Source organism: Erigeron canadensis, chromosome 1 (assembly GCF_010389155.1).
Source record: "Erigeron canadensis isolate Cc75 chromosome 1, C_canadensis_v1, whole genome shotgun sequence".
Taxonomy (NCBI): domain Eukaryota; kingdom Viridiplantae; phylum Streptophyta; class Magnoliopsida; order Asterales; family Asteraceae; genus Erigeron; species Erigeron canadensis.
In genome coordinates this window covers 38,944,833-38,966,112 of record NC_057761.1, presented here as the reverse complement: position 1 = coordinate 38,966,112, position 21,280 = coordinate 38,944,833, and the positions used below count along the sequence as shown (strand labels likewise).

Sequence of the window (21,280 nt, the reverse complement as noted above, 5' to 3'; positions counted from 1 at the left end):
TGTTAGGTACCACCTAATCTGAACTCGTGAGAAAAAACTCAACATGGTCAAATTTATTAAAATTAACCAGGATGCAACCTGGTCAGATTACCTCAAATCTCAGTTTTACAAAGTTGTTGTTCTCCAAGCGAAAACAAAAATGGTTACCAGAACAGGAGACTAAAGTTTGTTACTTTTTTTTTTTTTTGCCTAGAATAAATCCAATACTCCATAGCTGATATATTAGTTCAAGAAAGTTAGCTTATTACCTCTGATTCTATATGTTCATGTAGAACAGCAAACAAATTGATTCCTAATGCATCGAATATGGGCTTCTTGGAATAAAGTTTGTGTGCCTCAGCTCTACACATGATGCACCTATATACCATTTAATACAAGGTTAATTAATAGAAACATATATCTAAATATTATATGGGTAAGAAGTTAATTACCCAGGCCGACGGATACAGAGTAGCAGTGATGGTTTCTCACGCCATAAGTCTGAAACTCGCATAGGTGGCGTTTTCGTTTTGACTAACCGCTCCATTCCTATCTTATACTCGGGTGTTAGCTTCTGAACAGATATATTCTCTATACTGGAATACGGTGCCACGTTATCAACTACAGGAGGAGGCTGTATACAACCACATGCTCTAGGCTCATCAGGCAAAGAAGCGACAATCCCTTTAAAGATATAATCATCTTTTATCTTGAAATCGGCCATAGATTGTTCAATTGTTGCATCATAAGCTATAGTACTCTGTGTTGACATAGCTTGCAATTTTGGTCTTGATATGGATTGAGTATTCCTGAACATGCTACTGTTGCGGGATGGTGGGATCGCTGGTTTTCTTGCAGGGAGAGAATATGATTGGGGTATAGGATCAGTTTCACAGCGTGAGGTGCGGTCCATGAAGCGTGCAATATGTCCTCTCTTCATGGAGAATTGAGTAGAAAGATCTGATGAAGCAAGGTTTAAAAGCTCTGCTAGACATTTTCCTGAGGCCTCTAGCTTATCTGCATATATCATTAGTGCTCGATCATGAAGGTATGATCTGATCTCTAATGCATCCTGTAATGAAACATAGAAAATATTTTGATTATAATTACCGGAAATGAGTCATGAAATCATCATAGCATATATCATGGTGATAATAATGTGAAAAACTATACCTTTTGTGTTTGAGTCATATTAATTGCGCTCATGTCATCTGCATTCATTATCTTCAAAGTTGGAACATCATCCCAACCATCATCTAACAGTTTCGGAAGAAGTTTTTGTAGAGACCCAGTTCCCACAAAATCTTCCATTGAGAAAGAAGCCATATTTCGGAGCAAAAAAAGATCAGAAATGAACTTTTGTTGTATCTGATTTGCTCAAATAAATAAGCTTATAAATTTTAGTTAATAGTATCTAGACACCTAATTACATTACATATCACTTGGAAACAGCCACCAACTCCTGTCACCTTGACAATATCAATGGTTGTTTGGTTAAACAATATCTTATGGATGAAAAAGACTTGATCTTTTAATAAACCATACGTTTCTTTGTTGAATACGTCAAGCTTGACTAGTTAAAACCCTCTACATATTATATTGTAGATGTGCCTGCATCTATTTGATTGAAGTAGCTTTTCCATTTTATATTCCATCTCAAAACCACTTGGCAAGTATTATGTACTCATTAGGTATGTTGTAATTCTTGATGTTGGTCATCAGGCTAATATTATCAATAGTATACACCGATAATGGAATCTAAATTTTGTGTGACAAGCCAAAACTCCCAATGCCTGTTTGGTTTATGCTGCCGGCCAATTAGACAAAATATTATAAATTTTAACACATATCTGTGTTTAGATGGCCGGCACTAGAAGGTAGGATGCTGACAGTTTCTGCACTCTGCTTGTTACTTCATGAAATCGAAAGAATGACTTTGTTGGTTTTAGAAATTGATCTGTAACAGGCTATCACAAGCTATTGTGTGCCAGCGAACAATATTGCTTATTTACTTGGAGAAATTAAAAATGTGTATTCATATAGATAATCCAATATAGTTTATATGATTATCAGACTTAGAAACTAATCTGCTGCTGTATACTATGTACAAAGTATATAAAACTGCATACTTGCTAGTATTACTCAAACTTAGGCATATTATTCAAGTGCCTCAAGATTTTCTCAGCCATCAACCTGGTGTCACCATTACCGTAATGCAAAACGTTGATTAATGTCGCACGCAAGAATCTGTCTTGTGATATTTCTGAGTTCGAATTATCATCACCTTCCTTAAGCAACTTATCTAACATCCAGAATGTTTTTCGCCTCAAAGATTCATCTTTATGCTCTTTCACCACATTCAGAACATGCTGTATGGCCTTTTCTTGGATCAAAATACTCACACTTGTGCCCAAATCGACTCTTTCATCTAACAACGTGCATATTGCCGATAATGCAGCCTCCACCACTTCAATATTCTTATGTTCAAAGCAAGTCAACAGCTTTTTGACTGCTTTTGCTTCAAGCAAACAAAAGGTCTCTTGAGAAGAGCATACTCCTTTATGAAGTTGGCATAGTGGTATGACTTCAAGATCTCTTGAATCAAATGAGAAACACTTTAGCAAATATAAGAACTTTCTGACCCTGAGTTTCTTTATTTTTTTAATTGGTGCGGGTTTGGATAAAATAACTGTTTTTAATGACAAATTTTCTAACCCTTTTGCCGAGAGCTTCTGAATTTCGTCGCTAAATGTGTTCATAAGCAATTCGGTGAACACATTTGTGAAAGTGAAGTTCTTTGCTAGAATCAAAAAGTGGTTTTCGTAGAGTGTTGCAGTGAACCGAACAAGAATACCCACAAGTCCTTCCAGATAAACAATTCCATATTTGCTCATTCTCATGCCAGACCTCTGAATTTGATCGATCTTTTTCAGAATTAAAGGAACTGTATGATATAGAGCTAAATTAAGTGAAATATTTTCATGGGGAAGTTTGGCCAGGAAATTGACAGAAACTGCTTGTTTTTCAGTTGGTGGTGTCATTTCCGGAAGCTCTTTTAGCAATGCTTGAGGTTGGCCTCTAGTTTTGCATAGTTTATCTGCCAATATTTGGCCAAGAAACGGTGAAAGAGCTATAGAAAACATGATCGAAACCACCTGTAGTTCCTCATTTGGGTTGTTCAAAAGCTCGATAATGTTTGCACAGGCATCATTCTCTTTTACCACCGATACGATAATCGTAGATGTTTTCAGGAATTTCATGAGGCATAAAAGGATTCTCACAAAGTTTATGTTCATCTCATCTGGCATTGAATTCCCAACCCTTTTGACAATGTTGTATATAATGTAATCCAAGGACATCTTGTGATCAACTTGGAGGTCATTTAACTCAACAGATCCTGATTCAAGTATGTTTGCAAGTATACCTGCAGCTTCTGCCTTTGAATTCATTGGTTCATCGTAGATCGTTCGTTTGAACACTTCATTGAGCATTTTACCAATGGCCCCCGTTTTCACAAGAATCTTTCCATTTTCGTGGTGAGATGAGATTTGCTTCAATGCTGTAAATGCGACATTTCTTGCCAGAGAGTTTCCATGAAACACCATTTGAAGCAAGGCAGGTGAAGCCGTCTCTGCGACATAGTTTTTAATCTCATGATCATTTCCAAGAAAAATTTCTCCAATGTAATCTGCCATCTCCATCTTCATATCTTCATTACCTGTTTGATTTAATGTATTATGAGATCATTTTTACAAATTGTGTTACCAATTAAAGTTTTGTCTTAATAGTTTATACCTTCAAGAAAGTGATGCAATAGAGGCTGCCAATATCCATTTTCTGCCATGATCTTGATGTTATCTGGCGATCTCTCTAAGTTTTTCAAGATATAATCGACTTTTTCTACCAAAAATTCATTATTCGATTGTTTGTACTTTAGAGTAACCAGCATCAGAACTCCACCACTAACAGAACCAATTTGATCACAAAAAACCTTACTTTTTGAAAGCTCAACTAGAAGAAGCAAAGCCGAACGCCAAATGCATTCATCTTTACTCGATAAAATTCGTATAATTTCATATAAGTCCACTTTCCTGACAATCATTTCCTGCAAAACAGATAAAGTTTTTCTTCAAATCTTATACAGTTAAACAGTCTATTAACAAGTTCAAAATTTGAGATAAAAATATACCTTTCCTTCGTTTTCATCATCATTCTCAGTCAACTGTCTTAGTAATTCAAGAGTTTCAAAAATCAAATCTTTATCTTGATGCTTCAATATTTCTCCAAGAAGTGGTATGACACCGATTGTACGTATCTCCACCACATTATACTGCCTTTTTCTGCATAAATTTTGCAAATTGTGCAGTGCCTCACGAATCATGGGCTTATTACTGGTTAAAGACAGAGCTGATACTGCAGCCTTTATACTTGCTTGTTCATTTCTTTCCTCCCAATGCTTGATCGTTTCCAACAGAGCGATATTTCTGTTGAAAACTTGATTTGTTATCTTCATGCCTGTCTTCGGGCAAATGATATCAGCAGGATTGCTAAACTTCTTGAACCAGTTTGTTATTGCAACCCTTTCGTATGTGACACCTGTTTCTATTGTGACCGGATCCTCCATAATCTTATTTGTCAATGGACAAAAGAAGGTTTCATATAATGGTTCTGTATATGAACCCAAATCTGGAAAACTCATCACAAGGGGTGTTTCTGATTCATCATCTGTGGAGCTTTCAAAATCATTAATCGTGTAAAGATCGTTCTCCTTATGATCATAATGAATGCCACTGGTTTCAAAACAAAACCCATTGATGTCTTGTACTATGGACTGAACGGCATAATGGAAATAGCGCCCTGATGATGATCTCATCGAGTTTAGTACTTCACCCATGTGTTTGACTACCCTTTCAAGCTGATTTGTGATGCGTTCGACTTCTAAATTTTTGTTGCAGTTTGACAGTAGGTGTTTTGCTATGTATATGCATTCTGAGAGTGCCAGTAAAATCTCTGCTGCATTTTTTGGTTTATTTTCCGACGATTCCAATTCCACGATGACTGAAAAAACACGGTAAAAATAGCATCCTATTGTGATGAAGTTATCGTTTTCTGTCACAGTTGATAGTTTCATGATCTCTGAAATAACCAGTAGCAAGGACTTCACATCAGTGGTATCTGACATCTTGTTGACCTTAAACAAATTAATCAAAAAAGGAGAAATACATCCTTAGTTAGCTCACTATAAAAGTTATATCGACAGGCCCTACTTCTTATCAACGAATTAATTACAGTTTTGTTACATGCAGTTTTTACTTTTTAGTAGTGTCACTATTAATTAGTCGTGATCAAGAAAACATATGGTGGTCAACTAGCCTATATGTGATGAAGAATCATTTACCTACAAATGAAATACTAGTACTATAAAACAAATATTGTAAGTTGATCAAAATATTTATCTTTTTGTGGCTCTAAGTGAAAATATTGTTAGAAAATGGATGAATACGATATAAAAATAGAGGCAGGAACGAAAGAATCATACCGAAGAAAACCAATCAGAGCTGCTACTACTCGACATAGTGTTTTCTTTCTTCATATGCAGAAACTTCTGAGCACCACCGCCTGTCGAATTTTGTAACTTTGTGTTGAAACTTATGTAACTTAAAGACGATCATAAACATGGTCATAACGACCATAGAGCTGCGTTAGTCACCTGTAATATGTTTTATTAACCACAACACTATGCTTGAAGTTGATGTATACTATATATAACTATAAATAAATATAAGTTTCTGATGTCATGTGAGTGTGATCCTTCACCAGTTTTGGGTATAGATTGAACCAGTAAAACTTGCTGCATATTGAATGGGTCAATTTGTGGTTCTTTATTATTTATCCATACACATCACTGAGTAATGCCATAAATTTGAAAGTCCCAGAAGATTGACTATTTATGTTTTTTGTCAAGTGACATATGCTGACTTTGGGTGCACAAGCTCTTCATAGCTTTTCAACTTTTCATTCATGTTTACAAGTATAATGTCGTTATGGACATCAATTACTAATTATGGTATGATCATTATATATACATGTAATTTATTATTGACATGAACTGATGAAAGTAACATCCATGGAAAAAACATGTTTTGTAAAAAAGCTCTACAAAGGATACCTCCTGATCTACATGGAGAAAATCGAGCCCTTGATTTTAACAAATAACTCGAACGAAAAAGATTGTTATTAGCCAAAGATTGACCCTTCCTGGCTATGCACCTTGAATCAAACACCATATGTGGGTAGGTAAAAAAAACACAATAATTTTAATCCTATATATCTACATGACTTGGCAGATGAACCTTTTCCATTGAATTAAATCCATTTCATTTCTCACCAACTAGAGTTTCATATATGGCCATCATTCAAATGTAGTAATTATGTTAGAAAGCTAGTATAAATTTCTAATATATAATAATAAATTGTATATTGAAGCGTTGTTAGTCAAGTAAGGTTATAAATGCATAGAAATGCAAGTTAGACTTGAAAGTGTACTCGACTAACAACGGGTAACCGGGTGTTGGACGCTAAAGAAAAGACTAGAAATTGTACTAAGTTTGACTAGATATTATATCATCCTCGTACAATACAAGGAGGTTCGGAAACATGACCACAAGGTGTTTTCGGTAAATTTTGGAGCTGGAGTTATACTCCATATTTTTTTCTATGTGACTTGTTATCTTTTGGGCTTAATCAATTGGACAATTTGGTTCAATTATGGGCTTAAAATTGTAAGTTGGGATATGGCTAGGCCTACCTTGTAAGTTATATTTTTAATTTTCCTCCCACCGATCCACCATGTCTTTTTTTAGGACTTTTGTTAATTAATCCTGGAACCTGCTTGCTAACCAAAATTGCCTACCCAGATTTACAGGAAACAGTCTCATTATATTTTTCAAACGTCAAATAATCATAATTTTTTAGAATAGAAAAAAAAATTAATGAAAAAATTATTTTACGTGTATTTTAAAAAAGTTATTTTATGTGTACTTTAATTAATTTATTATTATTATTTTTTTTTGGTAAGATATGTTTTGAAGTTTTATATATAACCAAAGTATAAAAAATACAAGTTATATATATACTTAAAAAAAAAAATGAGTTAATTAAATAAACAGAAAGTTGTACCAGATAAGATAGGTATTAATTACGATGTAAGCTAGGGTTATATTGGGAATGTATAACTAAATATAGATATATCAAATCTTAAAAATAGAAACATAAGATAATATAAAATATGCTAAGATCATGGGTTTAACATAGTTAAATTTGTTAATATTTACGAAATATCATTTAAATTACAGAAATATAAAAGCTCCAATCCAGATTTTTCATGGCTAAGCCACATTTACTACTCGTACTATTCAGTCTATGATCTGACCTTGTTAAAGTCAAATAAAATCAACCTATAGCACATCACCTCGAAGAAGCGGAGAATACATTCAAGTTTGTCCCCATTTACCAACAAAAAATTTATTATAAAAAAAAAAAAAAAAATCATTTAAACCTGTTTCTAAAATAAGTATGAAGTATGAACCAGAAAGTTTCGGACCCCGCGTTGCGGGACCTCAATTGTCTTGTTACAATGGCTACGTTATTTTAGTATATTTGGGTTAAATCTTCAATCGCTTGATTAAAAATCAATATTTCATAAATGTGTTTATTTAAAAATTCGCAATAAACCAAAAAGTAAACATGTAGTAGAAACTCGAACAGGATATGATACGGCAAAAACATCAATATAGAAGTCCACAAGTCAATCGGATACAAATGTAGCAAAATGCAAGTAAAATGTAAAAAGTCAGGGTTATATATGTAAAATATAGATAATTAAAAATGTAAAATGTAAAAAGTTAAAAAAAAAAAAAAACTAAAAAATGAGGGTGGAGGACTTGAACCCATGCCATTTACAAGTTAAGTTACACCTAAATCCAGGTGATTTAGCTCAATCTTTTGTTTATTATTTCATTTATCAAATATATATCTCTGATTTTTGTTGTACAGAAAAAGCCAAAAAATATTTATTTATTTTGACTTTAGTGATATTCTAATATACTCTTATTCTAATATATGAGTATATGACTAGTCATAAGAAAAAACTAATTAATATTAGTTTTAGCATTAGTAGGCCCTATCATCTGTTGTAGCGACTCGCAACAGCTAAAATATATAGTTGCTTTGAGAAATTGACAATAGGACGAAACTCGACGCCGTACCTAGCTTCTTCTTCTCTTTACCTGTATAATAAAATAATAATTACTTTATTCAACTCACCAAGTGTTATCGAGAAAAAATTATGATCATAATCATTATTGTATTTGTACTGTAGCATGTTTGTGGTAAACATAGAAAATCAGGAATACGATGAACCATATCAATTGTAGTTGTCTTTAATATACTACTAGAAAATTTTGGTTGCGGGGTTTCAATTCATTTGTTGAAACGGTTCGTTATTTTAGTATATATGTCTTGAACTTTCGACAGTTTAATAGAAATAATTTTGTCATTAATATGTTTGTTTTAAAAGTATGCAAGAAAACAAAATGTAACCCGTAGTAGAAACCTGAACGGGATGTGATATGACAAAAATATTAATAATTTAATATATTAATTCAGATATCAGGTGGATGCGATATAGCAAAATGCAAGTAGTGGTACGGGGTGTATCACAATAAGGTTGAATGACAATTAAAAAGTGTGGAAAAAACAAAAGAAGTAACCCGTAAAAAAAAAATCCGAAAAGGAAAAACAAAACTAAAAAAGAAAAAGACGTGACAAAATCCGAACAGGATGCAATGTGGCAAAATCCAAACTATATGAAACGTGCGATGTGTCACTTTATAGCCGATGCGACGTGTCAAGTTTTAATAAGCATGGTGACTATTGATAACCATGCCAAAAAAAAACGAAAGAAAAAACTCAAAATGGGATCCGTAATGTCAGAATCTAAATAGTGATGTGGGGTATATGATGAACCAATAAAAGAGATCATATAAGCAAAAAAAAGGTATCAAAAAACCAAAAGATAAATAACCTTAACAAAAATAGAAATAACAAAGGAAAAATTAAATTTTGTGTAAAAGTTTTCAATATATTAATTCAGAACACAAAAGCCAAAAAACTATGATGAACACCAAGAAAAAACCCCAAACGGGATCCAAAATGACAAAATCTAAATAGTGATGGGGGGTATACGATGAACCAATAGAAAGAAAACACAAAAGCAAAAAAACTATGTAATAAACCAACAAAAATCGAAAGAAAAATAACCTTAACGGGATCCGATATAGCAAAATCCGAAAAAACGCGGAGTATAGGTAGACCAATAGAAAGAAAACACAAAAGCAAAAAAAAATATTTAGGAAACCAAGAAAAACCGAACAAAAAATAACCTTAACGGAATCTGATATGACAAAATCTAAAAAAAACGCAAGATACAAACGAGACCAATAGAAGAGCGCCCCACCCTCGCCATTAATGACATAGTAATACGTTGTAAATATGTGGATTTGTATGAATTTGTTGTAGTTGTCTTTTTCTAGTTACTTTACCATCTCTCTTTTTCTTTTCGTTCTAGAAGATGGTGATATTCTTTTTATATTATACACAACTCTTTAGGAATATAAATTTTGTAAAAAAGTTTTAAGTTTACATGCTAAAAATAAACACTTATTTTGTGATAAATAAACGCAATTAAAAAAATCCTACAACTTAAAAATGAAAAAAAAAAGAAAATACGACTTTTACAATGTGAGTAATAAGTAAATAAAGTTTCCGCTTCATTACAGAAAACTTTTCCTACAAAAAATCTATCTTCAATTATTTTATTATATCATAATCATAATAATTCGAGTAATAAAAAGAATAGGAAAATGATTAATGAGACTAATTTGTATGCTTAAAGATAGACTTAAAAAGGAGATCAAACCATGTGGCAAGATCAAAGATAGAGATAATGAAAGAGAATTAATGAAAAACGTGTCATGTGATATATGAAATAGACATATTTTTAAGCATATGAATTAGGTATATGTATCATTATCCAAAAGAATAACATTTGCTGACCATTCACGTCTCTAAAACGACTTTTCTCGTGTGTACCAATGGCCCACTCTTCGATAAGAATGCTGACTATGCACATCCAATAATTCATTCATTCATTCTCTTGTGTTTTTTAATTTTTTTTCAAAAATATATATAGAGATTATTTTTTATTAATAATTATTTTATCATAGATTTGTTTTCGATTCCGACACGCACTTCAATCCTTTCCTACATTTCACCAACCATATAACAAGCTAGCCCAAAAACGTTTTGTACATTTATTTCAAACAAAAAGAAACCATGACAATCTTAGCAGCAGAAACTAAGAAACAACACAAAAACACATCATCAAGAAATAAACACAAAAAGAAAGACAGCACCCATGTATCAGTTTCAGTTAACGAAAAAACCCCTTTAGTTTCAAAGAATTACAAAAAAGGTGGCCATAATAATAATGAGTTCAACAATGCATCGATGTCGGGTGCGGTTATGAACCTTTCGACAACGATCATAGGGGCCGGTATCATGGCGTTACCGGCTACTATGAAAGTGTTGGGACTAGGTGTCGGTATAGTTGTGATTGTACTTGTTGCGATATTATCGGAATCAACGGTTAGGATATTGTTGAAGTATAGCAAACAAGGAGGTGCAGAATCTTATGGTGGGTTGATGGGGGATGCATTTGGTGATGTTGGAAAAAAAGTGTTGCAAGGTTGTGTGGTGGTTAATAATATTGGTGTTCTTGTTATCTATATGATTATTATTGGTAAGTTAGTTTACTTCTTTTCTTTTTTAGTTTTTTAGTTACTGTATTCTTTTTAATTTTTTTGGATATGTATAGATATGTCACTTTATTTTATTTTAATAGAGAGTTAGAATAAATGTTATTTGAATATTAAAGTATTATATGTCACCAGTATGCGTATCAATTTGATTTTATAAATTACTATATACATGTTCCATTTTGATAATCTTAACATATAAATTTCACATTTTGCTCAAATGGTACATTTTTGGCCCAAAAAGTTGATGTGCGTAATTATTCAATGTTTGGATTTTTTTGATGGTTGGATTTGTGTTTTTTGGAGTTGGGATTTTTAGGTGATGTAGTTGCGGGATCAACTTCAAATGGGGTGCACCACCCTGGTCTATTGGAAGGCTGGTTTGGACCACACTGGTGGACTGGTAGAGTCTTTGTGCTTCTAGTCACAACACTTGGTGTGTTTGTTCCGTTAGCATCCCTCAAGCGTATGGGTATGTAGCACGTTATTTTTACTTCTTAAACACACGCATATCAATCAGTCTCTTATAATTGCATCATTTTTAGTTAGATGATAGATTTGCCAATATGATGATTTGCAGATTCACTAAGCGTTACATCCAGTTTAGCCGTCGCACTAGCTGTAGTTTTCCTTATAATCACTGCAGGAATCGCCATCTATAAGATCGTAGATGGTAGTCTCCCAATGCCAAGATTACTTCCAGATGTTACAGATATTAACTCTGTTTGGAACCTATTCACTGCAGTCCCTGTTCTTGTGACTGCTTATATATGCCATTTTAACGGTATGCCTAAGTACCAAATTATACATAAATTTAGTTAGTTTCTTGATAGTTAATAGCTTAACTTTTTATTTCATGGGCAGTGCATACTATTCGCAACGAGCTTGAAAACCCTTCACTTATTGAACCAATTGTACAGATTTCATTGGTTTTATGTACATTTGTGTACATAATGGTTAGTTTCTTTGGTTTTGTACTCTTTGGTGACTCTACGATGGGTGATATATTGTCAAACTTTGATTCTGATTTGGGTGTTCCTTTTAGTGTTCAACTCAATGACATAGTTCGTGTCAGCTACGCCCTGCATCTTATGCTAGTTTTCCCTCTTGTATTTTATGCTCTACGTCTTAACACAGACGGCCTGTTCTTTGAATCATCCGGGCTGCCTTTGGAATTAGACAACAAGCGGTTTGCTATTGTTAGTGTAGGTCTTCTTTCGGTTATATACTTGGGTGCTAATTTTGTCCCAAGTGCCTGGGATGCTTTCCAGTTTACAGGAGCAACTGCTGCTGTTTGCATTGGGTTCATTTTTCCTGCTTCTATTGCTATAAGGTTTGTAGCCATTATTCTTTACAGATTAGTGTACCCTGTGGTTGAATATATGTTTAATTGGTCTGTTTTTGTGTGTTTGTTAGGGATGTTCATGGGATTGCAACGAAAAGCGATAAAATGTTGGCTGTTTTGATGATTGGTTTGGCTGTGTTTGCAAATGTTGTGGCTATATATAGTGATGCATATGCCTTATTCAAAAAAAACCCTTCTACGCGTGCTTGATTTTGTGATGGCACGAGACAAATCAACTCGGGTTTCTTTGGTCAAACCGAGCCAAATTTTGTATAAAATGATTGTGTTTGATGGTGTATGTGGAAGTGTATAAGAACTCATTTGAAAGGAGAATTTGTAATAATATTGTCGTACTATGATATTGTTGTCAGACTGAAAGCTTACACCCGTGTACAATGAGATGAGTATTAGATTCTTATCAAAGTTCATTTAAGTCGGCTAGCCATCGCAATCTTCTTATTACGGCGACGACCCCCCCCCCCAAAACAAAACAAGAAAAAAAATCCTGCTCAAATTTAGATGGCTATGGATGAGTGCTAACATGTTTACTAAACGGGTCATATATAGGTTAACACAAATGAGACATTTGTAGAATGATACTAGTGAATAGAAATAGAGAGAAAGAGAATAGGCTAAAAAGAATGAAACCCATTCTCTTGTTTGAAGCCAACAAAGAATTGACATGAGATATATGAAGGAGAATGAATCTCCATTTTGCTACTTGTATCACTTGAAGAATAAATGAATAAATACAACAAACAGGTTTTATCTAAAGCATTCATTTGATTATACTAGATACCCAATATTAGTTTATATGGTTTCACAAAAATTAGCACAAAAAAGTAAATTAAATATTAATAAAACATAAAAAGAAAAACATTGAAATAAACAAATTCCAGATCTAGCGAGATTGAAAGTTCAAATCAAAACACATATATATATATATAACACACACACACATATATATATATATATATCAAATAAACTTACTAAATAAAATAAATGAAGAAATAGAGATACTTGAAAGAAGGAAATCATCGACGACGGAGTATAAAGCTTTAGTTTGGTTAAATTTTGCAAAAAAAAAAAAAAGATTTGTAAAAATTAATGATTATAGTGAAAGCTATAACGACTTCTTGAAAAGCAGGCTTTTAGTCGGAAACATGAGGAAAGTTTATGAAAGTTGCTTCTTTGATTCCATTCTACTCCATTCTTTACTTTTTGTGAGGAATTAAAAGTAGGGAAAGAGAATGCTACATTGACCAATCTTTTCCATTCCTCAACAAACAAGGGAAATGATTCTCATTCCTTTTCTCTCTTTCTCATTCTCTCCTACCAAACACCCCCTTAATACATGGGTTGGGTTTCCTAACCCGTCACAACCTTGTTTTAAAAACTAGCAAAAAAAAGTTGACTTCTTGAATATACCATAACAGTTTTACCATTTCTTTTGTTTTCTGAATAACAGGTAGACAACTATATTGAAAACATATGGTGATATGTACACCAGAAACAATAGTATCAACACCACAACTGTACAACTGCACACAAGAATGCATGTAATGGATCATGAATTAAGCAAAATGCCGACAGGGCGACTGATACAAAAGTTTCTTTCCTATAGTTAAAGAATGCTAGCTCCTCCAAGAGCAAACTACACTCGAAAAGTCAACTATAACGGTATTGCTCAGGAAGGATCTACCCTTGGAAATACTATAACCTCCTATCTCCTTATTGGCTCATACCACTAGATGAACAATGGGACTAAGACCAAAAAAAACTAAAACTAGAGTCCCAAATAAATAGAAATTGTGTATAAATTAGTTACAACTACAAGCTTCAATGCACTAATGACTTGGACTTGCTCTTCGCTAGAATTCAAGTCGATTGTATTGGGTTGTTAGGAGCATAACCTCGAGTAGTTCCTTCATTTGATATGCTTAAAACGCACAAGATGTCACCAAATTTACAGAGGTGCGTGTTGAGAAGGCAGACCCAAAAGGGCACGAAACTGTGATTCTGAGAGTGTCGGCTGCCACTCTACTAGCTACCGCAAAGCCGATCATAACAACAAATGGAGGCAGCCATGAAGAATGTGGCTAGTCTCAATTGAAGAAATATGGGGACTTTAAAACCTCCTTAAGGTCAAAATCTCCTCTCTCTGGCAATGGAGGAAATTCCAACTTTGGGAATGACTTTTGGAAGCTCTCCAACAGCTGTGACAAAACCAAATCCTTACAACATGCTAAACGAATATATGCAAATAACAAAATGGGACAGCAATAGAGCTAGGTAATTAAACCTACGCACTTACATTTTCTAAAATTGGTGCCTCATAAAGTTCAACAAATTTTTCTCTAAGAATCTTGTTCATCTCATCAACATCACACGCATGTGTCCAAAATGAATCGTGCACGCCTGCAACAAGATATTTATATAGCATAAGGACTTAAGGAGCCATATTTTTGATAGATATGTAATGTGCAGCAAAAGACAAACACTAGTCAACCTGCAAAACTTAAGCCAGCCTCTTTACAGGCAAGGGCCGTCATCATCATATGGGACCCATCAAGTGAATGCACAAAATTAGGAGGAAAAGCCGTTCTTTGACGCTTAACCATGACCTTATCAGTTTCTCTTTGCAGTGTCAAAACTTGAAGAGATGTCTTAATCTGCATTTCAAAGAATGGAAACCTTGGTCAAAATTATAATCCCTAGAAAGCCAAATCATGAAAGTTTTGACTTTGAGAAACTCACAAGGTGCCTTCCTAATTTACGGTAGGGCTGAACAACAGGAAGTCCAAGAGGAGTAGTCCATTGTACAGGATTGTTTTTCATAGCTATAACCTGTAGAACATATATTAGACTCCGTAGATGAAAAAGATAATAAAACACAACATGAACTTTGGCTAAGATATACCTTTGCACAATCACCAAGCCAGCTCATAATACTTCGTGCAGCTTCAAACATCTCCCCCAAAGCAGTTAGCGTGGTCTACAAAACCATGAGTATGATTAAATATAGACTGAAGTTATCCCGTGGTATTTCCGTTATGTTATAGGTCATGTACCTAGAAGAATATAATGGATTGTGTCCATATTGACTTACTTTTGCAGCATAACAAGAAGCAGCAAACAACTCTCCATCATCTTCGATGGCACAACGTTCCTTTAATCTCCTCTTGATTTGGTCACGAGCACCAATATATGTGACACCATACACTGAGGTCATCACTGTTTGCTTAACCAACTTCCTGTCAACCTAAGCATGGCCGTCATTAAAATAACATGTTACAAAATATGTATTACCATCAAACGCACATTTTAATTGATAACTGTATTAAAAAATGAAAAAAAGAACTACCTGGTCTACTAGCAAGCGTGCATGCTTAGCATTTGGGTCAGTTGTGGGATCTCCCTCTGCATCTCTCCGCATAATCTCAATCACTCTGATTGCAGCAAGATTTTAAATATTAACATCAACTTTCAGAGTTAAAGATATTTAATCTGTTAATCATGAGACATAACATGGTTGGACTTAAAGTGGCATACATTCCATTACTTTCTGATATAGTGTACATACAGCTGGTATCATATCAGCAACCCATGCCACACACTTCACATTGTATAGACATGTGTTTGACCCCTCATTGATCCATGTAATGTTAGATTGTATATTTAGGTTCATATTTCAGTATTTTCTACATATATTGTATTGTCGTTCAACTGAATGACAGATAACAATCTGCTTTTTCACTCTCAAAAATAATTCTAAACTTCAGCTAATGTAAATGTACAACATTTTAATTGAATAAACCTGGCAGCAATCCCAGAGTAGACATCGGCTGGCTTTTCTCCCTCAACCAGATTGACAGCAGCTGCTCCCAACTAAATATGTGCGAGAACATTTAATAAATGCATAGTAAATTACTTATCAGCAAAAAAGCCAATAAACACTAACAAAGTGTATATATATAGGTAATATTTTTTTAAACTATTATCAATTTACTATCTTGGAGTGGACTAGAGGAAATGTAAACGTGAGTGAAGACTACCTTGTCCCTTCCAAGTGCAGCATAGTGTTGTAATCCATTGCACGAACCATCCTACATAATTGTTTTAAAAAAATATACCTCCGACTTATTAAATTTGAAATATATATTACAGGGCCCGATTTCTAGATATCCTTTTGTAAGATATAAAAATTATTATAAGTAGCTTAAACTATTACCTGATGGATAGGTGTATGGGATATGGTAGTCTCGGGAGAGGAACTTCTTAATGCTTCAGCAAGGTTCATGCATGTGGCCAAGCATTGAAATGGATCCTCTGCCCGCAACCACCATCGTTTACCTTCAAGAGGTCGATCTGAAGAATCAAAAATATCATCCAAGTGTTTCTGGGTGAACGCCACTCGACCCTCATAAGATAACTTATCTACACCACCACCATATACATTTGCTAAATGTATCTTCAGCCATCTTAATCCGGACTCCCCAAGTGGCCGGCCCTCAGCAAACTCAAGAATACCTCGACATAAATCAGACCCTAAATGATTTAAATAGGGGTGCATAGGGTATGCACGACCACGAAAATCAAGATTGTGGGGGTAGTAAAATCCTTCCTCATCTTTCACTTTTCTAGCAACCTGGTATTATATAGAAGTAATGAAGTATTAGAATGTAAAGTATTTGAAATATTTTCTTCATACAGAAAATAGAAGTGAACACTTACAGCAAGTTTGAGTTCAATATCACATCGCTGTGAATGCCGCTCCCTGTTTTCCTTTCTAGCAGTTTTAACTTTCCATTTCCATTTTTTAATTTCGGTTTCATCATCTGTATCCGGTTCTTCAGGTAGAGGAACCTGTGTATTTAAAATACTACTCATAAAGCAAACTAGTAACATAAAACAAGTTGAGAAAAATATAGACATTCACTCCTTATTCCTTAAATTGCACTTTAAGATATAACTCACATCATCACGGTCAACCAAGTCGGCTAGACGCCCTCCACTAGCCCAAATTCTGTCTACAACGCCAAGGACTTTTCTGTTCACCCTCCATTTTGTAGCACCGAGTGTATTAAGCGCCTGAATAAAAAAACTCAGTATGAAAAACTGGAAGTATAGAAAGAAAGAGAAAAGATAATCTTAACAGTCATTGCAATATCTTTTCTTGTTGGATACAAAATTGTGATTAGGTGTGGCAAACTTGACCCTCATATTTTAATGGTCAATTTGAGTGATTATTAACAACACGTTAAGAAGGGATAAGCAAGAAGCTTAGCTGAACTCAAAATTAGGTCAAAGGAACCCAAAGTGTAATTGTAACTTCTAATAAATGAACCTCCTAAAAGATTTTATTCAGAGTATTACTATGATTATATTCTATAATCATATTCGACGTCTGGGAAAATAGCATATTAGAACCTTGCCATTTTGACCCATTACCTAACCTGCCCATTTTGTAAACTAAAAAATAATATAGAAAGCTTGCGTACCCCAAAAACAGGATCCAATTGCCTCTTTGGAGTCTGCTTAACTACATCACGTTGTTGTTTTGCTCCATGTGTGCGCATTATATAAGAGGGTAGAAACAAGTAGCCTCCTCTATTATAGCTGCCCCAAAATAAAAAATCAACTAAAAGTCACAACTCACAAAAGTTAACTATTCTATGACAGCCATCAACTTGATTACAATAGTCATGATACAAGAAATATAAACCTTAAATATTATAAAGTTAAATAAGTTCTAGAAACTGATTTCATGGGATAACCTACCACACTTTTCTTTAGACAGATTAAATTGTTGATCAGAATATCATCATTTAATACCCTAAATCACAAAATATTAGGGTGTTTGGATGTGCATTTCGAACTAACCTGAATATACAAGATTTCACTCCTGATTGACTGAGTTGCACACTTGCTTCAAGACTTCAATATAACTGCTTAACTAAGGATAAACTTGTTTAACCTATCTACTACTTCTTTTAACCTAAATTAAACTGCTTAGCTAAGAATAATATATAACTAGAAAGTACCTATTTACCCCTTGTATTAACCAAAAATGTGAGAGACTCTTACTCTCATTTTACAGGTTGTCTCTCTTTTCTTATTTGACCAGGCATACTCTATAATATGTAAACATTACTCTATGTATTCACTTAGTCATAACCTCATAATACAGACCTTCAATAAACAATTTTTGTTAGCTTCTACACCCTGTTTTGTTACAGATGATCATCTTATTCTGATTATTCAATATCACATAATCTCTTTCACAATGTGCATCCAAGCACCTTCTAAATTTGGAAAAACATAAATGAACATGGTTCCAAATACTTAAATCTTTGTTTCTTACTAATGCACAATGAGAAACCAAAGTAAACAAAACTATAGGAAGGAAAGAAAACCCATCCAAGTTTATCGAAAAACAAACTTTGCGATAAAATTAAACCCGAAATGCATACCCAGTCCAATTAACAGGCGGAATTAGCATCGGCATATATGGAATCACCATGTGCATAGCCTGATTTTAAGATACAAATTAGAAAATAAGAAATAAGTAAACAAATATATAAATATGGAAGTTTATTACTTACACTTTTCTCAAGACCTTTTCTAACTAGTGGATCACACTCGATAACTCCATATCTTCTGCTGCCTCTCCTGTAATTACACAAGACTGATGATCAACAAAAGGAAATTAGAATTATCACAGTTATGTCACTAAGCATAAACGAGGCCATACTTACGGGGTTTCCACAGTTTTGAGAGTATGCACAAATGCAGGCCGTATATCAGGTGGACAATCTTCATATTGGTCAACAGGAGGTTGTATATAAGCAGTTTCCATTAACAACTGGATTAAACGAGAACCAACCTGGAAAAACAGAAATTAACTATCTTTAAATCATGATAATGTGATTTTTTGTTGAAAAAGGTCACGCTTTTGCTTTACAAACCTTAACTTGTGCATCTTGTCCCCATGGCTTCATATCATCTTGTTGTTTCACGATATGCCTTACTTGCTGCAACTTTTTCTTTTTGACTAAAACATTCACCTTTTTCCTCAATTTCTGCATCTGTTGCTCACTATTAGCAGCTTCAGAATCATCATCGGGGCTCTCGTTTAAAGAAGCTTTTCGCTTAGATTTCTCCATGAATCTATGTATTCTTGCCTGATTGTCAGAATATATTGATACTTAAGTCCTTGTGTTTTCTTTTAAAATTGATAATTGTTGTGTTTTCTTTTAAAGTTGACGATTAGTGTGTTTTGAAAGATCATCAGTTCAAGAATTTCAGTAGAACGAAACTGATTCTTATCAAATATCAATCTAGGGGTCAAATAATAAATTTTGATTATATTAGAAGTAGCTGCAACAAAACTTATTCTGATAATAATCTAATTATTCAGGGGTCATTTTACTTCTAAATGCTTAGATGACCAAAATTAGAACACTTCGACAGCTGATTACTTAAATATCGCAAATTAAACTAAACACACCCAAACACTATTTCCTGATGCAATGCCAAACTAGCTATAACGAATTAAACAAAAAAGTATGAACATGACTAACCTCATGCTCAACGGCTTCACCGATATGTAAAGCAGCCTGAACCACTCTAGCACCACCCTGACCACCACCAGTCATCAACAAACTCATCAACTTATGCATCGTAATAATCGTCATCATATCAGCAGGCAGCTGATCAAACTGTGGAGCATAAGCCCCTCTATTTTTCCCTTCCTTACACAAATCCTGCTCAGCCGCAATCACATTCTTCAACGGCTCAAACCAACCAAGAAACAACGATTTCACATAAGGCAAATTCGGAGCCAGTTTCTGCTCACACATATCCACTAATAACTCCTGATACTCTTTCGCAGCGTTCTCCCACGCTTCCGTTTCTATCTTAACCTGTCGTCTCCTAAGCGCAATGTACTTCCCTTGACCAATCCCATTAACCATTTTCAACTGTTTCCTATGATCCAAACCATTCGACCTCGATTTCCTTTCAACTGACTTAATCTCTTTATTCAAACTATCCACCATTTGGCGAATCTCATCACTATCTTCTTCTTCAGTAGACACAGTCTCTTCAGCTGCAGCAGCTGAACTACTAGCATAACCCTTACACCACCCATTCCGAAAACCGGATGAAACCCTTGAATTTCCACAATCATAGCCAATACGCAAAATCAAATTTTGACATATACCCTTTTCTCTAAATGATGAATCTTGATATGGGTAATTCTCAAAAGGTCTAATTTTTGTAAGAATTTTCGTTTCTTTAAAATTAGATAATGCTTTAAGCTTCTTGAAAGAAGCTTTGTTACATATGTTTCTCCACATGCTAAAGTGGAGAGATTTATTGAAATTTTGAAAGAATACAACAAAGACGATTCAGTTATATGATCAGTGAATTATAGATGTACAGAATCAGGATTAGGGTTTTGTGAAGAATAAGCCGCCTTAAACCCTTAGTCTTAATTTTGGATTTTGGTCTATGCTTGCACCAAAAGATATTTTATTCATTAAATCTTTTTTTTTTTACCTTTTATTAAAAGCACCTATAATTTCATGTAAATTTTTTCGGTAAAAAAATATTTTTAAGGTATAGACTTTACATTACTTGTTTTTAGCCGTAGCCATACTTCAAACTTCAAAGTCGTCGTATAATACTACTCCGTATAATATAGCACTGAACACCCTAAAGACTAAAGTACATATGATTAAATGATTAAACCCCTTGGATATCATATACAAAGCACATAATTTAACACATCATACAGTATATAATAGTTTTGAAGCATGTTTAGGTAATATTTTAGAACCAGACTAAACATCGAATTATAATTGAATATGCAAAACCGGCTTAACCTTTTTGGTTGTTTTAGACGACACTAATATCTGGGGCCTTTATTTGAAGTCCGTGACAAATAATCTTCTCTGTTATCAGATATTGGGATCGGAAAATAAATAAAAACGCTTATAAATGAGAGGTTTAAAAATTTTATATTCCATTTCTTAAAATAAGTCTTTTAACTTCTAGCCCAAAAGGTAGACATAAG

General features: G+C 34.0%; 3 protein-coding genes across 3 annotated transcripts; 1 reads left to right on the top strand and 2 right to left on the bottom strand.

Moving 5' to 3' along the window:
- Positions 1 to 1,996: 1,996 nt before the first annotated feature.
- Positions 1,997 to 5,764, bottom strand: LOC122585616 (putative U-box domain-containing protein 42). Its single transcript, XM_043757738.1, has 4 exons — positions 5,519 to 5,764; positions 4,169 to 5,170; positions 3,775 to 4,084; positions 1,997 to 3,697 (listed from the first exon to the last, which is right to left on the bottom strand). The coding sequence occupies exons 1-4, from the start codon at positions 5,570 to 5,572 to the stop codon at positions 2,118 to 2,120; spliced, it is 2,946 nt and encodes a 981-aa protein (XP_043613673.1). The 5' UTR covers positions 5,573 to 5,764; the 3' UTR covers positions 1,997 to 2,117.
- Positions 5,765 to 10,275: 4,511 nt separating this feature from the next.
- LOC122610382 (amino acid transporter AVT6A-like) lies at positions 10,276 to 12,571 on the top strand. Its single transcript, XM_043783377.1, has 5 exons — positions 10,276 to 10,840; positions 11,176 to 11,328; positions 11,437 to 11,640; positions 11,721 to 12,189; positions 12,273 to 12,571. Exons 1-5 carry the CDS (start codon positions 10,375 to 10,377, stop codon positions 12,409 to 12,411), a joined length of 1,431 nt encoding a protein of 476 aa, XP_043639312.1. The 5' UTR covers positions 10,276 to 10,374; the 3' UTR covers positions 12,412 to 12,571.
- A 1,184-nt stretch (positions 12,572 to 13,755) lies between these two features.
- LOC122584108 (DNA-directed RNA polymerase 1, mitochondrial-like) lies at positions 13,756 to 20,644 on the bottom strand. Its single transcript, XM_043756406.1, has 18 exons — positions 19,785 to 20,644; positions 19,170 to 19,385; positions 18,960 to 19,087; positions 18,807 to 18,873; positions 18,675 to 18,733; positions 17,703 to 17,820; positions 17,179 to 17,292; positions 16,936 to 17,067; positions 16,433 to 16,849; positions 16,257 to 16,307; positions 16,019 to 16,089; positions 15,566 to 15,650; positions 15,311 to 15,463; positions 15,122 to 15,196; positions 14,959 to 15,048; positions 14,711 to 14,873; positions 14,516 to 14,619; positions 13,756 to 14,417 (listed from the first exon to the last, which is right to left on the bottom strand). The coding sequence occupies exons 1-18, from the start codon at positions 20,559 to 20,561 to the stop codon at positions 14,307 to 14,309; spliced, it is 2,931 nt and encodes a 976-aa protein (XP_043612341.1). The 5' UTR covers positions 20,562 to 20,644; the 3' UTR covers positions 13,756 to 14,306.
- Between the last annotated feature and the right edge of the window lie 636 nt (positions 20,645 to 21,280).

Coding starts and splice junctions, on each gene's coding strand:
- LOC122584108 (XM_043756406.1), bottom strand. CDS start 20,561: ATGTGGAGAAACATATGTAACAAAGCTTCTTTCAAGAAGCTTAAAGCA. Junction 18,734..18,806: donor GAAAAGGTCTTGAGAAAAGT/GTAAGTAATAAA, acceptor TCTTAAAATCAG/GCTATGCACATGGTGATTCC. Junction 15,049..15,121: donor GGCTTGGTGATTGTGCAAAG/GTATATCTTAGC, acceptor TATGTTCTACAG/GTTATAGCTATGAAAAACAA.
- LOC122585616 (XM_043757738.1), bottom strand. CDS start 5,572: ATGAAGAAAGAAAACACTATGTCGAGTAGTAGCAGCTCTGATTGGTTT. Junction 4,085..4,168: donor ATGATGAAAACGAAGGAAAG/GTATATTTTTAT, acceptor TCTGTTTTGCAG/GAAATGATTGTCAGGAAAGT. Junction 3,698..3,774: donor ATTGCATCACTTTCTTGAAG/GTATAAACTATT, acceptor TAAATCAAACAG/GTAATGAAGATATGAAGATG.
- LOC122610382 (XM_043783377.1), top strand. CDS start 10,375: ATGACAATCTTAGCAGCAGAAACTAAGAAACAACACAAAAACACATCA. Junction 11,329..11,436: donor AGCATCCCTCAAGCGTATGG/GTATGTAGCACG, acceptor GATGATTTGCAG/ATTCACTAAGCGTTACATCC. Junction 12,190..12,272: donor CCTGCTTCTATTGCTATAAG/GTTTGTAGCCAT, acceptor TGTGTTTGTTAG/GGATGTTCATGGGATTGCAA.